This window comes from Lontra canadensis, unplaced genomic scaffold, assembly GCF_010015895.1.
Source record: "Lontra canadensis isolate GAN:19392208 unplaced genomic scaffold, GSC_riverotter_1.0 scaffold87, whole genome shotgun sequence".
Lineage (NCBI taxonomy): Eukaryota > Metazoa > Chordata > Mammalia > Carnivora > Mustelidae > Lontra > Lontra canadensis.
In genome coordinates this window covers 554,088-570,728 of record NW_022631081.1, presented here as the reverse complement: position 1 = coordinate 570,728, position 16,641 = coordinate 554,088, and the positions used below count along the sequence as shown (strand labels likewise).

General features: G+C 38.9%; 1 protein-coding gene across 2 annotated transcripts in view; it reads right to left on the bottom strand.

Moving 5' to 3' along the window:
* The window catches only part of GRK3 (G protein-coupled receptor kinase 3), a 117,802-nt gene that overhangs the window by 56,051 nt on the left and 45,110 nt on the right, over window positions 1-16,641 (bottom strand). For both annotated transcript variants that reach the window (XM_032883263.1, XM_032883264.1), the window contains one exon: window positions 4,870-4,943. In XM_032883263.1, coding sequence (XP_032739154.1) covers window positions 4,870-4,943 — 74 coding nt within the window. The remainder of the gene's footprint in view (window positions 1-4,869; window positions 4,944-16,641) is intronic.

Here is a 16,641-nt window from a genome sequence, read left to right as displayed (position 1 = left end):
AATATACAAAGTGAGCTAGACCTTAAATGAAGCTAGGCTTTCCACAGGCTGAGAAGGCAAAGCAGCATTGTAGGCTGGAGAAAGGACATATGAAAAGAAACAGAATGGGCTCAGCAGTTAGTGGGAGTTGTCTGTAAGAAGGTAGAGAAAGATAGAGAGGAAAGTAGGTGATGACTAATTTAGAGATGTGTGAATGTCAGAATAAGCTATGAGGCCTTTAACACACTGGAAATGGGTAACCACTAAAAGTCTGGGGACCCAGGAAAGTGGAAATACAACATATAAAATATGAATTTCAAGATAACAAACAAAAATTTTTCTAGGGATTGGGATCATACAACAACCATCAGAAATAATCAAACTGATAAAACCAAGGACACAGAGAAGAATTATTAAAAACCTCAAGGCTTAAAGGTGGTACTAATTTAGAAAACTGCATTTGAAGCCCCAAGACTGGATGGTGTCTTTAGTATATGTGCTGCCGAAGCGAGCACTGGATGGTGTCTTCAAAAAAAAAAAAAGAATTTAGAGCATGCTGCTAAGGAGCTTTGGATGTTGTCCTCCAAGAAGATAATCTGATAAACCAGATCCATCGTGTGCCAAACCAGAAGACAAGGTGTGAAGAGCTGGGAGCAAGCCAACCAAGAGAAACTCTAACGTTTAAAGTTCAAATGGAAACACATCAGTAGTATTCACCGCCGTATTGGCAAGAAGTGCTTAAGAAGTCACGCAAGTAGATTGCCCATCTGTTTCAACCTTGTAAAAATTGTCTGTTAAAGATTTCTCTGTATTTGACAAGGAAACTTAGTACTTGCTGAAATTGGGAGAGGTGAGACTTTTAAGAACAGAGAAAGAAACTTCTTTTGACAGATCAAGCTGTGATACTCATCCAGATTACAATTCGGACCAAAATAATAAAAGTCACTTCATAGTGAGTAAGAGCCTTTTGGATTTGGCTTATTTTGTATACGTGATGCTAGATGTACATCATATTTTGCCCATTCTCCCTGGAAATACATTAATATAGTTTTAAAAGTATGGAAAATATCAAGTTTCCAAGGACATTAATAATCCAGAGAGAATATCCCTCCAATGTTCAAACTTGTACAAAGACTACTAGTATCAGTCCTAATTATGCTTGCCTTTCTTTGGACCATTTAAAATGCTTTAGAGGATGCCTGGGGGGCTCAGTGGGTTAAGCATCTCCCTTCAGCTCAGGGGTCCTGAGATCCTGGGGTCCTGAGATCCAGTCCCCCGTTGGGCTCGCAGCTTGGTCAGAAAGCCTGCTTCTCCATCTCTGCCTTTCCTCACTGCTTGTGCTTGCTCTCCTCATGCTCTGTCTCTGTCTCTGTCTCTCTCTCTCTCATTCTCTAATAAATAAATAAATAAATAATTCTTAAAATGCTTTAGGATAAGGCTACATCATACTCATAATAGCATATGTCATTTCTTAAATATATTTTAAGCTAAAATATTTCCTAATTTCAGTTCTAATTTCTTCTTTGACCCATAAGTTACTTACAAGTGTATTCATTTCCAAACAGTTAAGCGTTTCTTAGTAAACTCTGTTATTAAATTTGAGTTTAATTCTATTGTGGTCAGAAAACACTCCGAACGATTTTGATCTTGAAATCTGCAGGAACTTTCTTTAGGACCTGGCAAATATTTTCTTTTGGTGTATCTTCCATGTGTACTTTAATGAAGGCAAATTCTATTTTTGCTGGGCAAAGCATTCTATATATGTCAATTAGGTCAAGTTTATTCATCACTTGATTAAGATTTTCTGTATCCTTACTAATTTTTTTTAAAGATTTTATTTATTTATTTATTTATTTGACACAGAGAGAGAGATCACAAGTAGGCAGAGAGGCAGGCAGAGGGAAAGGGGGAAGCAGGCTCCCCGCTGAGCAGAGAGTCCGATGTGGGGCTCAATCCCAGGACCCTGAGATCATGACCTGAGCCGAAGGCAGAGGCTTTAACCCACTGAGCCACCCAGGTGCCCCAATCCTTACTAATTTTTTGTCTGTCTGTTCTATAAACTCTTAAAGAGTGTGTGCTAATGTTTCCCACCAAGAATGCAGAGCTGTCTCATTTTAGATCTGTCAGTTTTGGCTTTATATATTTTGAAGTTACATTATTTGTAACATACAAGTTTAAGATTGTGATCCTTACCCCATTATCATTATGAAATTATCTCTACCTCCAAGTAGCATTTACCATACACTTGGTCTGATACTGGCGTTGCTGTACCAGCTTTGCTTTGGTTGGTGTTTATCTCTGTATATCTTCTGCCATCCTTCTGTTTGAAGTATGTCACTTGTTAAGCAGTATGTAATGGGGTTTTGGTGATTTATTCAGGCAGACAAACTCAGACTTTTACCAGGGAGCATGCAGTCCATTTACATTAAATGTCATTACTTATGTAGAAGGATTTATAGTTACCATTTTATTATTTTCAATTTGACTCATCTATTTTATGTCCTTTTATTCCTTTTTTAATTAATCCAATATTATTTTATTCCATTTTCCCTCTTTTAACTTGTTAGATATACACATTTAACCCTATTAAGAGTTGCCTTTCGAGATTACAATATGCATCCTTAACTGATTACAAGTCAATGCAAATTACTACTTTCCCTATCCAACTCCCCAGTAATCCTAGGATTTTTAAAACACTTTAACTTCTTTAACCCCTTCTTACCTACTATCATACATTTTAGTTTTATATACATTTTAAAATCTAAAAACATTATTGTTTTGCATGGTCAACATTCATTTTTATTTTATGTACATATTACCCTTCATGATGACCTCATTCCTTCCTGCATTTCCATCTGGGATTATTTTCCTTCTGCCTAAAATATCTCTTCTTAGTATTTGTTGTAATGCAGGTCCACGACTGACAAAATTCCCTCAGTTTTTCTCTGAAAACATCTTTATTTCACCTTCATTTTGAAGGAAATTTTTGCTGGGAATGGAATTCTAGATTGGCAGGGTTTGGGGGTTGTTTGCTTGGTGTCGTGATTTAGATGGCCACTTCACTGTCTGGTTTGTCTCGCTGCTGCTGTTGTGTGTTTTAACCGTTTCTTCTAAGACGTCATAGTCATATTATTTGTTGCTCCTTTAAAAGTAATGTGTCTTTTTCCACTCTCTCTCGTTGCTTCGAAGACTTTCTCTTTGTCGGTTTCTATGCTGTTATATTGATGTCAAAGACAGTTTTCCTTCATAGCAATTCTACTTGGGGTTTTCTAAGTTCCCTGAGTCTGTAAGCAGCTCTCATCACTTTGTAAAATTCTTACTGTTATCTCTTCAAATATTGTTTCTGCCCCATTCACTCTCTTCTTCTATATATTCCAATTCTACATATGTTAGTCCTTTTAGCCACATTCCACATGTCTTCAATATCCTCATCTATTTCTTTCTTATAGGCTTTCTACTCCATGTTTTAGTGTGAAATTATCTACTGACCTGCCTACTTATTAATCCTGTCTTATGTTGTAACCAATCTGCTATTGATTCTAGTCCTTAGGTTCCAGTTTTAAATATTATACTTGATGTCCCAGATTATCCATTTGGTTCTTCATAATAAATTGGACTGAAATTCACTATTCCTCCATCTGTTTTGACTATCTTTTCCTCTATTGTCTTAAACACATTATTTATGGTTTTGGGTTTTTAATTATTTACAGTTATTTTTAAGTACTTGTCGGCTAACTTCAATATCTGAGCTACCTGTGGGTCTACTTCTATTACCTTATGAGATATGTGATCTTGTATCTTAGATGTCCACTATTTTTTTTCTGTATGCTAAACATTATAGGGTCTCTCTATATAACTTCCACCTGCAAAAAAAGGACAGAGGCCTCTCTTGTACTCTGCTATATGGGTGGAGAGAGAGCTCACCACCCAATATGGGATGGGACTGGGCTGGGTCTCCATTTTTGTAAGACTCAGTCTGCCTCTGGTTTGCCCTTGTTCCTAAGGCATGGCTCTCCACGGAGTGCACTGAAAAGCCTTTGTCTGCACTAGACTCAGTTCTGCCTGCAGGAAGTTTTCAGAATAGCTCGTTGGCCTCCTTGACATAATTCTTGAGAGGGAGACTAATCACACATTTGGGGCTCCTCCAGTTTCATTTGTTTCTTACTCTAGCCCCAGAAACCTCTTCTGGCTTTTCTGTCTCCCAAAAGCAGCCTTCTATCTGGGGCCAAATCTGGACACTTGTCTGCTCACTACACCTGGAACTTAGTAGCTGCTCCAGGTGATAAGTAGCTACAGATTTTTAGTGTCAATCGACCGCTCCCTAGGGTTTTCATCTCTTGCCTGTTCTGTTTTCAGATTCCACCACAGGTCCAGATGTCAAGACAGCAGCGTGAGGCTGTGAGGCTTCCAGAAGTTCGTGGCCTATGTCTTCAGCTCCATTCCAAATGTCTTACTGGGGAAACCAGCTGTGTGCCTGAGAGTCCCCTTTCCCACCACATCTCCAATTTGTCACTCTGGCCATGTGTGACCAGAAAACGTTAGTGGTTTCTCTTTCACTCAGTGGAGGCCCTCTGCCTCAGCTTATGTCTCCAGAATCAGCAAGCTTCTGCAGAAAATCAAATGGCTGCTGATCCTCAGTGCCCGTCCGAATGATAATCCCTCCTCTGGAGGTTTAACCCAACTATTCCTCAGTGCTTCCAGAGCCCTTGAAAATATGATTTTTACGGACGTTGTCAGTCTCTAGTCCACTACAGATTATACCTTGTGCTGCTAATTGGGGTCAATGAATTTCTACATATTAGTAAGATACGCAGTAGTCTTGATATTTTCCAAAGTACAGTCTACATATGCTTTTACAATAAAAGCATCAGTAAAACAGTAACTTCTTACCTCTTCATAAAACTTCACCTGAGGTACAGCTTCATTAATTTCATTCAAACAAAAATCTTTAAATAGCAAGAAACCTAAAGGAAAAGAATAAGAAATTTCAGGGTGGGCAATAAATTGTAATTTTACCACACAGGGTGTTTTCAAAGTAGTATGTTTATATTTCAACCTCTTCCTCCCCTACCTTCAAAAATAATAATAAAGATTTGGGGGCACCTGGGTGGCTCAGTTAATTAAGTGGCTAACTTGATTTTGACTCAGGTCATGATCTCAGGATTGTGAGCTTGAGCCTCACCTTGGGCATAAAGTCCACTTAAGATTCTCTCTCTCCCTCTCCCTCTGCCCCTCCCCTCTCCTCCCTCCCTCTCAAAAATTAACAGTAATAATAAAGATTTCAAAGGGGTAATTATACCCTAGAAGAAAATACTCCACATAAAGTAAGAGTACCCTATACCTGGTTCTTTGCTTTGGGTTCCTTCCCTGTTGGCAATGCCCGCCCCCCACTTTTCAAAACTACATGATAAGCAGTGCCAATAGTCACCACTGCTAAGAGCCACTGGTCACTAAAGCAAATGGAAGAATAACCAAAGAAATAAGAGGTACGGGTAGTGTGGAAGTGTTGGTAAGAGTCATCATAAAGTTAGTAAATACTATGCACACAGAAACAGGACAAAATCCCTCCCCACATAAAAAAAGACAGAAGGACTTTCATGACCTTCCCAGGCTTTCCTATTACCACTTACTACCTCGAAATGCCAAACACCCTGTGCCAGAGCAGACTACCCACTCCCAGATTATTCTCTGCTCCCCTTTCACCCACCAGCACCTTACACCCGGAACACAGACTCCACTGCACAGTGCCTGGTACATGGAGGAGTCCGAGAGATGTTTGCAGAACAAATGCATGTTGACATAACCCTTCCAACATGGCTCTGTCAAGGTACTTAGCACACTACAACTAGTTACCTGATTTATAAGTCCCTCCTGCATTTGCAAACCAACTGCCTAGCCTAATGCCCAGCACACAGTCAAGCCTAAATGAACACGTGAAGTTCACTGTGACAAGGTGATACCAAACTGAGGGTAGAGATTATAGAAGGTCAAAAACAAATTTACAAGCCAAAAAAAAAAAAAAAAGTCAAAACAGGGTCAACTCTTGGTTTTAGCTCAGGTCGTGATCTCGGAGTCATGAGATCAACCCCAGCACAAGCACGTAGTCTACTTCGGATCCTCTCTTCCTCTCCCTCTACCCTCCCTGCTCGTGCTCTCTCTATCTCAAATAAATAGATGAATCTTAAAAAAAAAAAAAAAAGTCAAAAGAATGAAAGGACTGCTGGAAGAAACAGAAGTCAAAGGAGGGAACTGGAGGAAAGACTCAACAACAAGTCTAAGAAGTAAGGAGAAGGTAGACTGGAATTCTCTAGGTGGGACAGAGAGAGCCAAAAGAAGGAGCTTTGATAGGTTTTAACTGAAGTTAGCCAAAGAAAACATGTAACTTGAACCTGTCCATTACTACTCCATTAATTCCCCTCCATAGTTCCAGGAGGATGACCTCTGAAAATAGTAAATGTTCACTGAGAGGAGCTAGAAGAAAGTATTGGGACTCCTTAGTTACATCGGCAAGGCCAGAATAACCAAGGTCGGGTGCGGACTGGCGGCAGGGACATGGGCACACTCATTTCATCTCCAGGAACTGAGGACAGACTGACATATGAAGCAAGAAGAAAATTCAAGAAGCAGACAAATAGAGTTGATGCAAATTTCTACCTATTTGCACATCTGTATTTTCATTTTAAATAAGAGACATGGTTACCTTTTCATTCTCATGCATGTCAAAGTATGTAATTTCAAATTTCCCTTGTCATTTCTTCTTTGACTCATGAGTCACTCAGAAATATGCAGTTTGAGTTCCAGATACTTTAGGGTTTTCAGGTATTTTTCTGATATTGATTTCTGGTTATTTCTGCTGTGGTCAGAGAACATATTCAGCATGATTTCAATGCTTTCAAAATTTATCGAAATGGCTTTAGCCCCAAATTTGGTCCATCTAGGTAAATGCTTCATGGGAAGTTGGGGGAAAAAGTATATATAGTACAATGTTCATTAAACAAAATACAAAGGCAATGAAGCTGAGTTGGTTGGTGTGGCTGTTCAAGTCCCTCATCCAAATCCTTAATGATTGTCTCCTTAATTCTATCCATTACCAACAGAGGACTGTTGAAATCCCCATCAGTAACTGTGGATTTGCTCATCTTTTTTCGGTTGTGTCACTTTTTGGTTGATGTATTTCTTTTTCTATTTTGAGGAGAGATAACTAAAATGAGAATTTGAACTAAGGTTATTTTGACCATACAAGAGATGTTCTTGTGACATCTAAACGACAAATGAACTAATATGCCACATATGGACCTCTGCCTTTGGGCTGAACTTGGAATCAAGGGGAAATGGCTCAACATGCCCACCGTGCTCTCTGGAATCAAGGCCTTAGGTTCTCCTACAGCCTTTCAGACTGTTCTCTCCCAAACTCCCTGCGCTGAGGCCACATGTCTGCATTCCAGTTCCTCTCTAAGACCAAACCTGATCTGCTCTCAAGGTTATCAACGTGCTTTTCCCACTTCCTAAAACATGCTCCCTAACCTTGTGGACCTGCAGAGCTCAGCTCAAATGCCCCCCTACCCTTGGGCCTTTTCATGTTCCTTCTCTCTCTGAGACACACATGGACACGCTTTTATAGCACTTGTGACTAGCAAAAATTATCACACATATATGTTTGCTTGTTTCATATTATACTGACCTCCCCCACAACAATGTAAACTGCATATGGGAAGGCCACAAAGGTCTTATTCTCTACTACATATGCAGGACCGAGAACATGATAGAGAGGGACTGCAGAAGGAGAAACACGGGAAGGAGGAAGGAAGGGGACATGGGAGACGAGGGACAAGTAAGGAAAAGGGAAGAGGGAGGAAGGTTGGAGGGGAGGAGGGGGAAAGAAGGAGGGAGAGAGAGTTGAATGAATGCACATCTAACTGCAAATACTTCTACCTGCTTCTTTAGTGCAATTTCCATTGTCAATGCGTCGGGTGAGCAGAAGAATGACTAACATACTGCAGGAAAAAAAAAACCATTATTTTCCTCATGTCTGCACACAAACTGAAGCCTTACTTTCTATCTCAGCAGCTACTAAAATGGAACAGCAAGAAGAAAGGTGTTTTGCCTTTTGGATAAACTCTAGATCACTGTGTTTCAGGCTGAGAGCAATTTCCCTTCGATAGGCTTAAATTACACACAAAAACCCCCAAATGAAGCATCTCTCAGATTAGAACAAAAGCTAAAGGGCAAAAATAAGGAAATAATTTGAATAACAGGTTCACTTCATCAATGTTTTTTCTCCAGATTTTAAAGAATAAAGAATAGCAACCCAACACCTGCCTTTACTAGATAACTGTGGAACGTGTTTACCTTTGTTTCTACATTTGGGCCACTGCAAACTGCCTGCATACTGATTAACTTTTGAGTATATATAACATCCAGAAAAAGTAAACTATCCCAATTTGTCACCACAATACCTTGCAAAAAATTAGGAGAAAGAATTGTACTGTAAAATACCAAGGAGAATTTTTTTATAGTATGCAAATATAACTTTTATACTGCATTTTATTAAATATCAATTAAGAATGTTTTAAAGTATCAAATATGAATTTCTATGAGAAATTCTGAACTGTTACTTTCTTAAAAATTTTCAAAGGAGAAAGAAAAGTTATGAAAAAAATCTTGGGTGGCTGGGTGGCTCAGTTGGTTAAGCTCAGTGGCTCTATATATATAGAATATAATATATATAGTTCTATATTCTAACTATGGAATATAGATCCAGGGTTAAATGCCTCCAGCTCAGGTCATGATCCCAGGGTCTTGGGATCAGGCCCCACATCGGGCTCCCTACTCAGCGTGGAATTTGCTTCTCTCTCTACCCTTCCCCCTGCTCATGGTCTCTCCCTATCTCACTCTCTCTCTCCCTCAAATAAATAAATTTTTAAAATCTTAAAAAAAAAAAGTCTTGCAAGAAATGGTATTTGTCCTAGGTATTGCCAAGGAGACTCAAACACTGGGAAGGATAGTTTGTGTAATTGCTAGAAATTTCTACCAATACTGACTGATTTGACTAGGCATTTCCCAAGTCTTTACTAAGAGCCACTGTGCTATACATTAGGGATATAGTGGCGAAGACAGAGTCTTTTTCCCATACGGGACTTACGGATTTGGTGTAAGGGACAGACAAAAAAATAGTACACAAATAAAATAAGTGCAATTTTTGTAAATGATATAAAGAAATTTCAAAAGTACTGAGATTGCTGATAAAAAGAAGGAAATGCATGTCATACAAAATGACAATAAGACCTCCCTGGGCTGTGAGATGAACAAATTACAAAGCATTTCAGCTTAGAAAAGGCTAAAATGTTTAATCTTACTCCTATTTAATAATATATTAGAGGTCTTGGCCAGTACATTAAGGCAAGAAAAGGAAATAAAAGCTACTCAAAATGGAAAGGAAGAATTAAACCTGATTCCATTCGGGGCACCTGGGTGGCTCAGTTGGTTAAGTTTCCAACTTGTGAGTTTTGGCTGAGGTCATGATCTCATTGGTCATGAGACCAAGCCATATGTTAGGCTCCACACTCAGCAGGAAGTCTGCCCGAGATTCTCTCCCTCTGCCCCTCCTGTCCCTCTCTAATAAATAAATACATCTTTTAAAAAAGTTTTTTAAACAAAACTGATTCTATTCATAAATAAGCTGCTTATCCACATAGCAAATCCTATCTACAATGTTACTAGGAAATGTAAGTGAAGTTAGCAAGGCCCCAAGCTACAAGGCCACTAGATAAGAATTAATGACATTCTGATATACTCAGATCACAGAATTTTAAAACAAGTCCATGTGCAATAACATCAAAGAACAAGCAATACTTAGGAATAAATAAATAAGAGATATGTGACTATTACGTTGAAAACTATAGAATATTACTGGTAGAAATTAAGGCAGACCTAAATAAATAAAAAGACTTACTCAGTTTAATGATTGGAAGATTCAGTATTGCTGAGATGTATATTCTCCCAGAAGTGATCTTTAAATTCAATATATAATTCCATTATAATCTCTGGAGGCTTTTGTTTTTTTTAAGATTTTATTTATTTGATCACAAGTAGGCAGAGAGGCAGGCAGAGAGAGAAAGGGGGAAGCAGGCTCCCTGCTGAGCAGAGAGCCTGATGTGGGGCTCGATCCCAGGACCCTGGGATCATGACCTGAGCTGAAGGCAGAGGCTTTAACCCACTGAGCCACCCAGGCGCCCCTCTAGAGTCTTTTTAAAGAAATTGACAAGCTTTGATTCCAAATGTGTATGGAAATGCAAGAAACCTAAAATACCCAAAACACCTTGAGAAAGAGGAAAGAAGTCCAAGGACTTATACCACCTGATTTCAAGATTCATTACACAGCCATGGTAATCAGTGTGGTACTGGCATAAGACTAAATCTGTGGAACAGAACTAAAGATCCAGAAAAACACCTTCACTTGGATGGTCAGCTTATTTTCAACAAAGGCACTAGAGCAATTTATTGGGAAAAGAAACTCTTCTCAATGAGTGGATTGGGAAAACTTATATCCCAATGAGGAGGGAAAAAAGGCAAACCTTACCTCTCCTCTTATAAATAATTAAATTGAGACTGATCATAGAATTAAATGTAAAAGGCAAAATTATAAAACTTCTAGAAAATGTATAGAATATCTTCACAGAAAATACGTATGCAAAATATTTCTTAGACAGAAAATGAAAAAAAAAATAAATTAGACGTTATCAAGATTTAGCACTATGTTCATCAAAAGACACTTAAGAAAACAGACCAGACACAGACTGCGGATAAAATATTACAAAATTTAAATCTGAAAAAGACCTTGCATTCAATTTATATATACTTTTTAATAAAGCCTCTTACAAATCAATTTTTAAAAGAAAACCACCATAAAAAAAAGTGTGTATAAATTTGAACACTTCATAAAGGAAGAGATAGGAGTGGCCAATAAGCACATGAAATGGACTCCATGTCATTGGTCATCATGCACATGTAAGTTAAATCACTTTGAGATACCTCTGCACAACTATCTGAATGGCAGAGTTTAAAAAAGACTGACAATACTGTATGCTAGCAACCAGAACTCTGATTCGCTGAGGAGCATATACAATGCCTTAGACTCCTCGTGCTTCTGAGTCAACAGGCAAAGAAAGGAGTTGCTTGCTGGCTGGGGTGACTGATCCTGCCTAGCCCAGAGGACACTGGATGCCTCCTGCACCATGGAGGGAAAGAAGAGTATGTGTGGAATACAGGAGATCCCCTCTCTTAATATGACCATGCCCTGTCATTAATGTCAACGGAAAACTACAACAACACAATTCAGGCAGGACTGCTAATGGCCCAGACCCTTCAGGAATGAAGGCTAAGTCACCAACACCAGTTACAATGTATGATCAGTTACAGAAACAACAACTGTAACTGTCATAAGTATTTCCTCCTTATTGCCTGTGTATATGTGTATTAAACAAGTAACTTTGTTTTCTTCCCCCCCCCATTATGCCCTTACCCAGTAACATAAGGTGTACTAACTTTGTAGCATAGTAAATGTTGTTAACTCTACATTGTGGCATTTACGATACAAGATACCAAGGAGAAGAGTGAACATTCCCTATCATTTCGCACCCTCCTCTGGGGAAAGGGTTAGCGCATTTTGGTCATATGCAGGTAGTTATATCATCATTGGTGGGGGTTATGATCTTATTATCTCTATTAGAGAATTAAATACAGTCTATGGAGGTCCACAGATGCCAAATGACAAAAGATGGACTTGTGATGGCAATTTTTGTGTTAACTTAGGGTATTTGGGGATACAATTGACATCTAAATTGGTGAACTGCTGAGTAAGCAGACCGCTCTCCACCGTGTGGGTGGGCATAATTCAATGAGCTGAAGTCCTGACTAGGAAAGAAAGACCAGCCTCCGTGAGAAAGAAGAAATTCTCCCAGCGGACAGCCTCCAGACTTTATCTGCACATCCGTTCTCCTGGGTCTCGGGCTGGCCAGCCCACTCTGTGGATTCGGACCTGCCAGTCTCTACAATCACAGGAACCAATTCCTTATCATTAATCTCTCTCCCTACACACACACACACACACACACACACACACACACACACACACAAACACACACACACACCTATTGGTCCTGTTTCTCTGGAGAACCCCTGACTACCACAGATTTTGAGCATTCTATAGAATGTATACTCACTCAGGAAAATAGTCTGAACGTTTCGTATAAAGTCAAACACACCTGTAACACACCACTCAGCAACTCCACTATTAGGGTATTTACCCAGTGGTAACACATGGCTCCAAAAAGATGTGTACATGCATCTTCATAGCGGGTATATTCATAATTTATTTGAAATAATCCAAAGTCCATCAACTGAGGGATAAATAGTGATATTTTCACACAATGGGTTCCTAGTCAGCAATAAAACCCCGAAAGATACAGCAACATAAGTAAATGCCAGGCATTTTGCTTGTCCAAAGGCACCAGACACAAAAGAGCATATGCTCTGTAATTCTCTGTGTATGAAGCTCTAGAACAGGCAAAACTAATCTACAGTTAGAAAAAAGGAAGAAAGGGGGGCATGAAATTGACTGGGAAGGGCATAAGGGAACTTTTTGGGGGCAAAATGTTCTGTAGCTTGATAGAGATGTGGGCTTGCGCATTTATCAAAATGAAATTGTGAACAGTAGTACAAGGAAATTTACTTTAAACAATATTAACTCTAGCGAGTAGGTCTGCATTTCCTAGCAACATGAGTTGGCAGTTCTGAAACTACTCATGGTGCATTCTAGGCTTATACAAATGAGCAACTACATTGAGCATAACAGGAGCCTTCTTGAAAAAAAGGTAAAACGGAGAAAAAAACAGAAAGGATACTGTAGTAATGGATTAGAATGGGGTATCCATTTGAGCTCACTGTTTTTACCAGAAAGACAAACAGATACACACACACACACACACACACACACACACACCCTTGTTCTTTCACTGAGAAGACCTAGAGTCAATGAACACGTCTAGTGCCCGCGTTAGGGATTCTCAACACCATTTTCTATTAAAAGGAACTAGAGACCCTTGAAGAAAAGCTACTTGATTCTAGGGCAGAGGCAGTGAATACCAAGTTGAGCTCCAGACGTCTTATTTTCCTAGACAGTAAGACAGTAAGAAAGGCTCAAAGGATGATGGGGACATATCAACAGGACACAGGAACCAGCTTGAAGAGGCTCCCACTAGCAAAACTACACCAACTAGGATATCGAAACAAACAATATAGTAATGGATTCAACCACAGGCTAAACAAAGGATCCAAAGGCCCATACTGATAGACAGCCTGGGGTGGGGGAGATAGGAAAGAAAGAAAGGGAATAAGGAAGGGAGAAAGGGGAGGGAAGAAATGGGGAAGGAAGGAAGGAAGAGGAGGGAAGAAGGGAGGGAAAGCTCTTAGAGACAAATGCCAACTAAAAACTGTAGAAGGAATAATGGAGTTCGAAAGTCAATGGGTGCTAAAACAGAAGGTAATAAAAGTTTGATGAGAATACTCACATAGTCTCAAAAGCGATTTCCCATATATTACTTACTCCTTACAACAGGAAAGCCTGTAACTCCACAGTGGAGAACCCTTGCACACACCCACATTAGGCAAGGGATCAAAACTGACCTCACCCAGCATCAGGATGCAACAGTATCACACGCACTGCAGACAGCGTATGTCATCGGAGGTCTTCCCAACAAAATGCAAACTCCGAACCCAACTGCTATGGGACAGTAAATGAAGCAAAACAAAGGGCCATTTTACAAAATTGGCCTGTACCCTTTAAAAATATTAAAGTCAAGAAACCCAAAGAAGGCTAAGGAACTTGGCCAGATTAAAGGAGCCTGAACACGTAGTGACAACAAAACACAAGTGTGACCCACAACCAGATCCCAGACCGGGAAAAATCAGAGCCAAGATGGACATTCTGGGGGTAACTGTTAGACTCTGGATCTAGTCTGAGGATTAGACGACAGTATTGCCCTGGCGTTCAGTTTCCTGATGGTAAGCATCATACTGTAATTATCTAAGGGGATGAATGACCTCGTCCTCGACACACGCAGACTGAAATGCATAACGGTCAAGGTATGAGGTAAATTACTCCCATGTAGTTCAAAAAGAACCACAAAAGACAGAATGATAAGGCAAATGTAGCAGAATATATATCACAGTGAAGCCATTTAAAGGGTACCTAAGAGTTCTTTGAAATGTTCTTATGAGTTTTCAAGTTTGAAGTTATAGCAAATTAAATGTAGGTAAAAATAAAGAGTTACAAGAAAGAAGGTAAATTCATAAAAATAACATGACTGAAATTCTATACATTTATTGGAAAAGGAAGTTATGTTAAAGAAAAGCAACTGAAATTTGGCCTTTTAACAATTAAAATTTTTATGTGACTCATAATAGAAATTATTGTTATAAACCTGGCTTTTCAAAGATTGATTCCTTTCATAATTAGCAATTTCCTGTCACCTTAAAGCTACAGGGTTCCTTGAAAAACACAATACAATGGGAAAGCTAATATAATTGAAACAGAGCAATGCTTATTATAAGCGCCACTATCATTAAACTTAATTCAGAGAGAGGGGGAAAAAGGTGGTTTAATGTAGCAAATTAGAGCTCCACGTTCCAAGAGTTCTCTAAAATATTTTTCCCTAACGGTGTGAAGACTATCACTTCATGTACTGCATTTCTTTATGTCTTCAGAATAAACCACACTGTGCAGGCAGGCATATCAACTCCCATGCTTCTGGAAATTTCCTTCAACCCCTTGAAGCACCTCAAAGCAATTTCCTTATAACTTGTCATCCAAAATCACAACACATATTATGAGGTAGCCCCACCGACCACACTAGATTGTATACAAACCAGGACTGGAGGCGAAACACATCAGATCTCACAGCTTAACCTTCATGTGAACAAATCAACGAACAGGTGCGGGGGTCTTTAACAGGAGGGCTTGTATTCAGGTTTAAAAGGACAAGGCCTTGGATTAGTTAATCTCCGTATTTCTTCAACTCTGGGATTCTATTACTCTAGATAAAATGAAACTAATCACATTATAAAGGCATGGAATGAATGGTGAAGAACACATAAAGGTAACTAGTAATGACAAAGTCAAATAGAAGAAGAAAATCCAACAAAGCAAGCTGGCTAGTGGCTATTTAGAAAAGCCCGTAAGAGCACCCGGGCAGGAAAAGAAGTCAGTAATACGATGAACCAAGGACAAAAGTAACATCAACCAAGGTCATGAACGCTTGCCAGAATTCTAATGTGCAGCCTAACAATCAAATTATTTTGTAATGAATAAAGTTTAAAGTTTCAGAATTTAGTCAAGAGGCATTCAAATACAACATAAGAAATAAACTATTTAAAATACTGCCTTGAAATAATAATCTTTTCTGAGAGATAATGGAATCAAAAGAACCCTAAATTATAATTTGAGAATTCAACTAATTAAACAGATTTATTCATAAATTTACTGTATACCAACTATTGGTAGAATACTTCTACATACTAGCAACAAATAATGGGAAATTTACAACTACACACAATATAAATTTATGGTAACACTAAAAAACAGAATGTGTTGAGCAGGAATCTAAGTAAATATGTACAGATTTGTATGCTGAAAGTTATAAAATAGTCATGAACAATACTGATGAGGATTCAAATAAAGGAGAAGAGATAGCATATTCATAGATCAGAAGACAATATTGTTGAGATGTCAACTTTCCCTATATCGATCTATAGATTCAATACAATCCCAGTCAAAACCCCAGTAGTTTTTATAGGAATCAATAAACTGGTTCTAAAATTTGTATGAAAAAGGGAACGGGGCGCCTGGGTGGCTCAGCCGGTTAAAGCCTCCGCCTTCAGCTCAGGTCATGATCCCAGAGTCCTTGGAGCCTGCTTCCCCCCCTCTCTCTGCCTACTGTGGTCTCTGTCTGTCAAATAAGTAAATAAAATCAAAAAAAAAAAGAAAAAAGAAAGAAAGAAAGAAAGAAAGAAAAAAAAAAGGGAACAAAAACAGAAACAAAACCACCCGACTTTTTTTGAAAAAGAAGAATGAAGTGAGAGGGTTATGCTAGCTGATTTCCAGACTTCTTATAAAGCACAGTAATCAAGGCAGGGCATTGTTGGGAGAAAAAGACAAACACACAGGTCAGTGGATGAGAATGGAGCCCAGAAATAGAGGTGTACATGGTCAGCTGATTTCTGACCAAGGCGCACAGGCAATGCGATGAGGAGACAAAAGGTCTTTAAACAAATAGCGCTGGAACTACTGAGCATGCGCAGAAGTGTGTGACTGCTACAAAATTAATTCAAAATGGATCAGACACTTGGACAAAAGTCCACAAACTATAAAATCTGTAGGAAAATAAACATACACAAAACAACCTTTGCAATCTTGGGTTAAGCATAGAGTACTACGATCTGACATGATTTATGAAAGAAAAAAACTCACAAACAGGACTTAACTGAAATTTACTACTTCTGCTCCTCCCAAGTCATGCTTACAAAAATGCAAAGCCAAGCCATAGATTCAGAGAAAATATGTCCAAAATATGTATCTGATAAAAAACTTATAACCTAAGTGAATAA